Genomic DNA, 10,594 nt, shown 5'->3' with positions numbered 1-10,594 from the left:
TTTGTGGAATAGAGTTTCAATGGTTGGTAATGGAGGCGTTAGAGTCACACATGTTTTTTAGTAATTTTTTCCCTGCTCACTAATCAAAACGACTCTGTTTTCTCCTCCACGGCAATTTGTAGTATATTCCTTCCTTTCTCATCGATGGTACACACAGCTTCAAGGTAGACACTCGGGATTTCCTGAGCTACCTCAATGATGCCCAGTCTTGTTGCTTGTATTAGTGGATCTGGCATCCTATTTTTTTGTTCTGATGATATCCCAAACTGGCTGCCTTAAAGATCTTTGTCCTCTGCATGCACAGAGTGGCTCCAATCTTCTCTTCTGATTAACCTTTCTGCAAGCATTAGTGCAACTGCATGTCTTTGCTTTGCATCATCAATTTCTTTAAGCCAAGGATTACCTAGAGGGCAAATACATCAAATTGGATAAACCATTAATGAATAACTCCAATGTGGGCAGATTTGGTCAGGGAGATGCAGAAATAGTACTTCAAGATCCATTACATCTCCTAGGCTTTTTCTTTTTCTTAGCATCTATTATTTTGGCACAAATCTTCTTGGTTCTTAAGAAGAAACAGTTTGAGGAGGTTCAATTGGCCGTAATGAATTTCTAGACTAGCGATTGCTTGTTTATACTTTTTACTATGACATGCCGACGAATAAAAGATGTGTGAAGTAAAAGGAAATTGAAGACAGCATGCAGGCCAAGCTGAATAGCACTTGAAAACAAAATTCTTACATTGTTTAGGCTTGAAAAAGAAACAAATTTACTCAAAGGAATAAGACGTTCTTGTAACTACGATGCTAGGCTAGACAAGGCTATGTTTCAACTCTCAAAAGAAGAATTGGGGGAAACAAAATTTTATCAACATATTCCATCATCACTAGCATGAGTGCATATGGAGTAGATTACCCTAGATAAACTTGACAATATGAGATCAGTTCAATTTATTAATGGAAGCTAAATTGCTTGGCTCTTCTGCAATATGGATAGGTCGTGATTCCTTGTACAAGACTGGAAAACCTGCCAACAGCACAATGAACTGATAATATCACTCTTTCAAAATTATGAGGGCATTTTAAGCCTGCTTCCTAGAAAAAAAACCAGCTGGCAGATAAAATGGTAGTTCAAATTGCTTCTCCAAAGATCACAAAACCATTAAACACTAAATTGGATGATTTTTAACAAGGTTTCCAAGCTAATTACACAAGCATGTCCCCCGGACATACTACACTAACAATTAGTTAAAAAATTGTCTCCTAACATCAGGGAGAATAATTATATGCATGATAAGATCTTCATGGACTTCAAAACCATATCACATTCAGCCTATTGATTATTGTTCAAATGTCTCTTAAGACTGGAAAAAGTCTTATGTTGCAACTTGCATGCGGGTAGTAATACAACACTTGCAAGAATGGATTATAGTTCAGAGTATATGCAGAGGAATGAGGGACTTTCTCCCAAGATCTTTGAGTGTGAAGGCTGAACCATTACTGAAGGACTCTGGTTTTGCAGCCAAAATAGGTAAAGTAGTTTTTCCTTTTTCATTACGTTTGCCAGAAAGATCAGGATACGACTCCAATATGCCAATTGCCAAACCTGTTGATACAATAGAGTGAAACATGTAGGAAGCAGTAAACTTTAAAAGGAGTAACATATAATGCAACAACATCCCACATCATATTCCACCAGCATAGACCTAGACAAAAAATAAGATAGCATAATCCGACAAACTGAACAAACATTCGAATTCAACAAAAAATTTGGCTGCTTTTGCAGAGGCAATCAAATTTTACTCAATAGAGAAGCTTACTGTAACATTCTCCAATTACAGCAACATGAAGGATTGTGCATCCGTCACTCCTCATCATAGAATCATCGATATGCCATCCGTCATTTCTCCTCATCATACAATCACCGATATGCTTTTCCAGAAGTGAGAAAACTTCCTTTTTCCCACATGCCGCAGCCATAAAAAGAGGGGTTTCACCCAGTTTGTTGCTCTCAGACACTAATTTGTTTTCTGTCCTTATCATGATCTCTGCAACATCCTTGTGGCCAAATCTTGCAACTTCACGCAATGCAATGTTGCCGTTGACATTCTTTGCCTTCAGATTTTCACTGGTCACAAGACCATCTTGCAGAAGTAATTTGAAGGCAGCCGCATTTCCGTGAATGGCCAGAAAATGGAGAACAGTATCACCACATTTATCTAGTGGATTCACACCTTCTTCCTTCCAAAACCTACGAAAGTTTTCTACTGACCGTCTTTTCCCCTCTAAGACAGCTCTAAAAGCAGCAGATCGATTGCTGCGATCCTCGTTGATTCTTGAGCTTGCCATTTTGGATAGGCATAAAAAAAATTTCTTCAAGATTCTTATGAGAGCGCTGTATCAAGTAAGTCATCCATATATGTAGGCCCTAAAAATATTTTACAATGTAATAAGTGGGAGGACCCGAATTTTTACTTATTTTAATCTTAATTTAATGGCTTAATTAATTATTTATCCACTCGATTTTTTCAAATAATTTATTTCAACCATTTTAGACCCAATTGCATGGAACTATGACTTGCTTATATTTTTAAAATAACTTCTTTCAAAATTTAATTTTTGAAAGCTCGTTAAGTGAAAATAATGAATATGCGATTGGAGACAATAATCGATTCGAGAATACTATAAGCATGAAAAATTGGAGACTTGTACATTAGTCTTGAAATAGGTATTTTTATGTTTAATTGTTCAATTATTAGCTAGTGATACTATCGTTATAAGAATTTCTTGGAGATTTCACTTTCTCGCGCAAGAATCGGAAGTACACGTTTTTACGCGCGCGGTTAATTGAGGAACTTAAAACCATTATTTTTAGACCAGTAAGAGTGAATAATAATAGTATGAATACAAGTGCATTAAAGGTTTAGTGCACCAGTAAAATAAACTCGAGAGGAATCGAGCACAAAACGCGTGCGTGTACGCGCGAGGAGAGAGTTGACTTTTGCTTCATTTTTTGCCACACATTAAAGCTTCTCAAGGAAGCTTCATTTTGATCAAACCACTCTCTCTCTCCTCACCAAGACAGCCGGCCATCTTGAGTTTGAAGAACAACCAAAGCTCTTCATTTTTCTTCACCAAATCTTGCTCCAATCCTTCACCATTTCACCTCAAAATTTAACCACACTTCACTAAACACTTGGTGATCATCTTAAGCTACAAAAGGGGGCTGCTTTCCATGGTTTTCTTGGGCTACGGAGGACCGAAAATTTCTGTCTTGCTCATCCAAAGAGGTAATGAACGATCAACCTCAAAAATCTTAGTTTATAGAAGTTATATTACACTCATGAGCTCTTGGATTCTCATGGGTAGCTTTAAATTGTTAGAAATTTGGTGTGTGGGCTTTATGAACTCCCACTATGGTTGGATGGACTAATGTGATGAGTTTTGATGTTATTAATGTTGGATTAGTGATTAAATTAGTGGAATTGAGTGATATTTTGGATAGAAACTCAAAGGAAGTGAAGATGAAAAATTTTCCAATTCTGCCCCTATGTTGTCCGTGACCCTTAGGGTGATTTTTCATGGTTCTAATGACTTATTTATGATGTATATATGTTGTGTGGGTTGTACAAAAAGTTTCACCAAAAAATAACGTGATTTGGTTGGCCAAACGTTGTGATTTCGGAAGTTCGACAAATCTGGAAATTCTTCCCGTAACTGCTCTGGCAGTGTTATTGTTTTGGCTATAACTTTTTGCTCCTATGTCGAAATCGAGTGCCGTTTGTGGCACTGGAAACTAGACATTCCCAGATTTCCAACGGTATAAAATGAACATTTTGATTCCACCTGAGAAGTCCGTACCAATCGTTTAAACATGACTGTCCTGTTTCACGTCTACACTGGGAGCTCTGTTTTGAGCAGTGAATGGATGCTCAAATGTGAGCTAGTTGTGGACAGATTTTGAAAATAATTTCTTCTAAGAAATTGTAGCTTTATGAATCTAGTTTTCAATGCCACTAACCACTCTCAATTCCATGTTGAATTGAGTGAGTTGTGGCCGAAATCCGAAACTGACTCAATGATTTGAAACCCTCTTTTTGGCTAGTAAATGTCTAAATCTTGATTGGGACTTGTTGTTTCGAAATTCTTGGCGTCAATCACCTACCAAACACATCTTGGATGCTTCTTAGACATTGTCTACCTAAATGAACCAGATTTAAAATGTTTCCTTTGGCCAAACGTTTAGAAAGAGAAATTTACATACAAGGCAGATTTGCTTTGGAAACTTGTGGAACTTTAACAATTTTGTTAACTGACTTTCTGTACGTATTTTTGGATGAAATTTTATAGTGGAATAACCCTCATATGGTAGTATAATACTGCCAAGTTTGGTGTCATTCCAAGTCCTTCTCGATGCCCAACAGATGTCCCCAAAGTCTGCTTTTTAAATCTGGAAAACTTTTCCCTTTCTCTTGTCCGAATGGTCAAATCTGATTTGGGGAGTTATATTTCGAAAATTGTGATGTTCATTACCTTTAAATTGCTTAGTGGATGTTTATGGGCTCTTTGTTTCGAAAATGGAGTGATTTAGAACTGATTTCATTGCACAAACTCTTGCAAGCAAAAGAAAAGTGAGAAGGCAGATTAGCCTTGAAATATTTCTTGAACTTTGGTTGTTTTAATGACTGCCTTTCCGTGGGAATTTTTGCATGAAACTTGGTAGAAATGTTGTTCACACATGGAGGATTTAGTGTACCAATTTTGGTGTATTTCTAATGCCAAATCGATGGCCAAATGATATTTCCAAGATAGTCTTTAAATCTAGAAAATGACTGAACAGTTTGCAAAATGTGACCAACTTTGGACTGATGTCTCTCGATACTCAAAATTCTGATTCCTGTTCCGCCTATTGCATTTTAAACTTTGATTGTAACTCTAATGGATTTCCAAATTGTAGAGGTTATTTCGCGTTGTGTGAATTTTTCCGAATTTCCAAACTTTGTCAAAAACCAACCCCGAAACTGTCTTGCAAGCCAAAACAGTAACTTTGAGCCAATTTTTGAATACCTTCCGTTTGGAATCATGGAAAAGTGTCTTCTAAGAACTTTTAGGACTTTCTAAGAGGTTTCCAACGGTACCAAGTTTTCTAATTTTGGACTTGTAAAGGGTGAGATACGATTTTTCAAAGATCTCGTATCAAAACTGAAATTTCCGAATCTTAAGGAAATGGAGTTTTTCGAATTCTCCTTATTCCTTTGATATTACTTGGACATTTTATACTTGATTTCAAAGATAAAAACTCAATTGCTCTTGTGTTTTAAAACCCCATCTTCGAGCCTCAATTTACGAATATTTGGGGTTCATTTTATGATATTTCCTTAGATTGTACACTAGTGCAATCTTCCTCGATAATTGAGGTTTATGAGTGACGAATCATTATTAATTACTCAGGCTCATGCGTGGACCTTCAAGAGGATCCAACGATGAACACTGGAACTTCAAGTGACTTTTCTTCTTATTTACTTGGTGAGTGTCAAGTATGTGTTAAATGCTTATGTGATTGAGATATTAGTTGTACAAGTGTTATACATGATACATAAACTTGCCGAGCCGAGTATGTACTTTATCGTAGTCGTTCTCATTTGAAATAAATGACTCATGTTTGACCTGACGTGACTTTCTTGACCTGACTTGATTTGGAAAATATGCTATGGCTGCATAAGTCGATTGGAGCGATGTCTCATCGACCTCTGAACGATAGTAAGTACCACACCGATTAGGGTGGGAGGTACCTCTCGAATCGTCTCAGAACTATAAACTGAACGATAGTAAGTACCACACCGATTCGGGTGGGAGGTACCTCTCGAGTCGTCTCAGTACCCTAAACCTCTGAACGATAGTAAGTACCACACCGATTCAGGTGGGAGGTACCTCTCGAATCGTTTCAGAACCCTAAAGCATTCTAAGTCGATTGGAGCGTTGTCTCATCGACCACCCAACGATTGTAAGTACCATACCGATTCGGGTGGGAGGTACCTCTTGAGTCGTTTCAGTACCCTAAATCATGCTAAGTCAATTAGAGCGATGTCTCATCGACCACTGAACGATTGTAACTACTACACCGATTTGGTGGGAGGTACCTCTCGAGTCGTTTCAGTACCCTAAACCTCTTAACGATAGTAAGTACCACACCGATTTAGGTGGGAGGTACCTCTCGAGTCGTCTCAGAAATATAAATAGAATACGTGAAGTGCTACGATTTAATTATCTACCCAGATGATGGAGCGTCGTTACAAGAAGGTATTGATTTGAACTTGGGCAAAGTAATTGAAAATTAGCTTTTGAGAGCTCCTGCCTCCTACTCAAGTGTGTTTATTATAAATTGTGAATTTCTTGAATGATATAATTTTCACTATTGTATAAGTGTTATTGCTATTGAATTACTTGTCTTGTATGTTTTTCTTGATCTCACGAACATCCGCTCACCCCGTTAGATTTGTTTTCCTTAACAGGAGCTGAAATGGGAGGAATTCTGGAGAAGCTTACTTGATGCTTCACTTGATTAGAATTGTGAATGTATTTGTCTAGAATTTGATTTTTGGAAGCTGTATATTTTGGGAACGCAAAGTAATTGGGTAGATTATGATGTTTGACTTGAACGTTTATTGAGGAATTGACCTTCTTTTATCTCTTCGATTTTTAATATCGGTTGATTATTATTGAGTGTAAATTAAATTAGTACCGAGTTCTGGCGAGAGTTGGGCAGACGCTCCACCGATACCCTTGGGTTCGCCCTTGAGAGAAGTAGGGGCGTCACAATAAGCCTCTCAAATCAAATATAAGCCGCAAGGCTTTCTTGACTATCTATGAATGGGCAAAAGAATAAAAAGACAAAATAAATCCCGAAACCAGAAAATGTAATAGAAGAAACAGAACTAGGAGGTTTTTCTTATACACTCTAAAACTTTTTTTTCTCTTACATCAATAGATAAAAAATTATAATCTTTATATAAACTAACAAGTACCAAAATCCTATTGGGATTCAAACTACCAAAACATACCAGTAATAGGAAATCGCAACTAAACAACAAAATAAGTAGTTTCCTAAATAAATAAATAAATCCTAAAAACAATTGATTTAATAATCCTACATTGGCTACTTAAAATCAATGTCTTCAAGCCGCATCATGCCAAGCATCTTTTTTTAACTAATTAAGAACAACTCCACCTTCAGTGGTTTTGTGAAAATATCCACCATCTCATCTTCACCGTTGCAATAATTAATGGCAATCTCTTGATCTTGATCTAGTTCACGAATGAAGTGAAACTTGATATCAATGTGCTTGCTTCTTCCATGAAATACCGGATACTTTAACAACTCAATTGCAGACTTGCTATCATAATAAATCTTGGTAGAACTAACTTGTTCATGTCGTAAAAAATCAAACATTCTTCTCAAACATAATGCCTGAGTAGCACTATATGCACTTGCCATATATTCCACTTCAGCTATGGATAATGCAGCAACTTGTTGTTTTTCTAGAAATCCATGAAAATACACCTTTGCCTAAATAAAAGGCTTAACCTGACGTGCTCCCTCTTTGAATCATGTCACCAGCCCAATCACTATCTGTAAAGTCAATAACACTAGAATTGTTAGCATATGGATAAAAGATAACATCAGATTGTGTACCTCTAATGTATCTTAAAATCCCTCTTAGCCGCCTACCAATGTGATCGGCGTGAAGATTCCATAAACCTATTAATTAACCCAATACCAAAAGTGATGTTAGGTCTTGTTGACGTCAAATATCTTAGGCTTCCAACCAATCTCCTGAAATTAGTAGCATCAATAAATTTACCACTGCCATCCTTCACCAACTTCAATTTTTTTTCAACTGGAGTCAATATAGGTTTGGCAGTATCTATTTTAAACCTCTTCAATATGTCATCTATGTACTTCTTCTGTGTAATAAATATGCCATTATCCATTTCAGAAATTTCAATGCCAAAAAAACTATGACATTAACCCCAAATCAGTCATTTCAAAGTGACTAATCACAACCTCCCTAAATTCAGAAATTACCTTGGAATTATCGCCAGTGAAAATTAGATCATCAACATATAAGCATACAATAACAATATCACCACCAGGATTGAATTTGATATATAAAGGATGTTCATATAGACATCTATGAAATCCATTCCCAACAAAGTAAGAATCGATACGAATATACCAAACTCGAGAAGCTTGCTTCAAGCCATATAAAACCTTCTTTAACCTATAAACTTTATTTTCTTGGCATTTTCTTCACACAACTTACAAGTTGCTCAACATATATTTACTCCTCAAGAATACCATTCAAGAAAGAAGATTTCACATCAATTTGATAAATCTTATAAGAATTATTGGTAGCAATAAATATAATCATACGAACAGTATCAAGTCCGGTAACAGAAGTGATAGGTTGCAATTTATCGTTTATTTTATAATATATTTTCCTTATTACCTGACCCAATGTGAATTAATTGTCAGATTCTACTCATTTTTAAAAATTTGCATTTATTGCATGGAATAGAACGAAAATACCACAACAAGTGCCAATTTGACAGTCATCAGGAAAGGAGTTCAAGTAGCAGTGAACACAGGGGCATTTTTGGAAAAACAAAAAAAGGGAACTCTTTAAACGTGAAGCAGAAAGGAGGGCTGACGTGAAGCTTCCTTTTTTCTTCCAATGCAGCAGCCGAAAAGTGAGGATAGGAATTAGACTAGGAATCAGATAGGAATTAGAGAGGAGATAACCTTTAGGTAGTTTTGAACTTTTCTTCTTTGGCTCTTAGTAGTTTTTCTTTCGTGGGATGTCAGACGGAGTGAAGACTACTTTATGTAGCTTGCTTTTCTTAGTGATTCGAACGAATTAAATTTTTCGAATTCTTGGTGACAATGGCCGCAACTATTGTTGCAATTTTGTATGGGTTTTTCTCATCAGGGATGAATTAAATCCAGTTCTCTTGTCAAGAAATAACGGAGGCTTTGGTTCGTCTAAACATTGTGAGATCGATTTAATTTTATCTTTTCTTTTTATTTATTGGTATTCGCATATTCTCTGGTTACAGTGCTTATGGTTGTTCAATTAATTGATTGTTTTGGATCCGGATAATTAGTTAATTTGGTAATCTATTGTCAATTGGAGCTTTAGATCCGTAATTGTTTAATTGCTCTGAAATAGTGATAACTGGCATGATTGGGTTTGTGACAGGGGAATACGCGGACTAACCTGAAATAACCCTTGTAGTGCGTTATTTGGTTAGAATAGGGCTCCTCTAATACGTAAAGCAGTTGGAAAATTAAATCTTTTGGGCGTACCTAAGATTATTTCTCAATTAGACCAGTGATTAACGAGCGTACCTTAGTCACCGATACAATAAGGACGGGTTGACTGTCATCGCTTGTATGGCAGTTATAACCTATTTATTTGTGAATAATTGGAATTGCCTTTGCATCGATAATCAATTAAGTGAACCATTGTTGAAGTTATTTCTTGGCTAGACCTTTAGTTGTTATCACTCTGATTTTAGTAATTTGTCATTTAATCTTTTGTCGGCTATTTATCTTTATTCAAATCATTTACTTATTGTCATTGCTATAAAAAAATCCCCCATTGTTACTTTGAACATCAAAAAGAGACAAATAACTCCAGTCCCTGAGAATACGACTCTACTTGCTCCATTTACAGATTAATAATTATTTGTGAAAAAATCATCCCATTCGAGTATATCGGATCAAGCAAACTCTTCGGGAACATGGTGAATCAAGTAACCTATTGCACACCTAGAGTTCCTGCTCCAGTACTTGGAATCGGGTTTCGGTTACCTTAATTGGTAATTAGATTTATTTTTATTATTGCACAGGCATCGACAATCTGCCAATTTTTTGCGCCATTGCCGGGGACTGGTGTTAGTATTTGTGTCTTTTTAAGTTCATTTTTGTTGTAATTTTTTGATATTTTTTAGTGTATACCTCGTTCTTCTCGTATAGGTAAATTGATTTTTGCCCCTGAGGTAGAGAAAATCGCTCGGAGAATACGAAAAGAGACTAGACAGCTTAGAGAGGAGCAATATAGTGCTGCATCTCAGAGACCTGAGCTAAAAGTTGAACTAACAAATTCGCTTGATGATTCTTCGAGTGATTTGGATCGAAAAAAGTCACTATAGCTAATGTACGAACACTGAGGGAGTTGACTGTTCCTGATTTAAATCAGCAGCCTTTATGCATTACTTTTTCGCATTTAAATGATAACACTCCATTTGAGTTAAAATCTGATCTAATTCATATCTTGTCATCTTTCCATGGTTTACCAGGTGAGAAACATTATAAGCACCTATAAGAGTTTGATGTCGTTTGCAACAGTATGAAACTTTCGGGAATTACAGAAGAGCAGATAAAAATAAGGGCATTTCCCTTCTCTTTGAAGGACTCCGCGAAAGATTGGTTATACTACCTACCACCAGGTAGTATCACCACGCGGGACCAGTTGAAGAAAAAGTTCTTAGACAAATATTTTTCTGTGTCTCGAACCGCAAGTCTAAAGAAG

The 10,594-nt window shown here is 36.4% G+C and overlaps 1 protein-coding gene across 1 annotated transcript; it reads right to left on the bottom strand.

Annotated features, from left to right (window-relative positions):
* Positions 1–275: 275 nt before the first annotated feature.
* Positions 276–2,348, bottom strand: LOC113704471 (uncharacterized). Its single transcript, XM_072060907.1, has 3 exons — positions 1,820–2,348; positions 1,501–1,605; positions 276–403 (listed from the first exon to the last, which is right to left on the bottom strand). Exons 1-3 carry the CDS (start codon positions 2,346–2,348, stop codon positions 276–278), a joined length of 762 nt encoding a protein of 253 aa, XP_071917008.1.
* Positions 2,349–10,594: the final 8,246 nt, after the last annotated feature.

This window comes from Coffea arabica, chromosome 8e (genome assembly GCF_036785885.1).
Source record: "Coffea arabica cultivar ET-39 chromosome 8e, Coffea Arabica ET-39 HiFi, whole genome shotgun sequence".
Classification (NCBI taxonomy): domain Eukaryota; kingdom Viridiplantae; phylum Streptophyta; class Magnoliopsida; order Gentianales; family Rubiaceae; genus Coffea; species Coffea arabica.
This window is presented reverse-complemented; position numbering and strand designations above follow the sequence as displayed.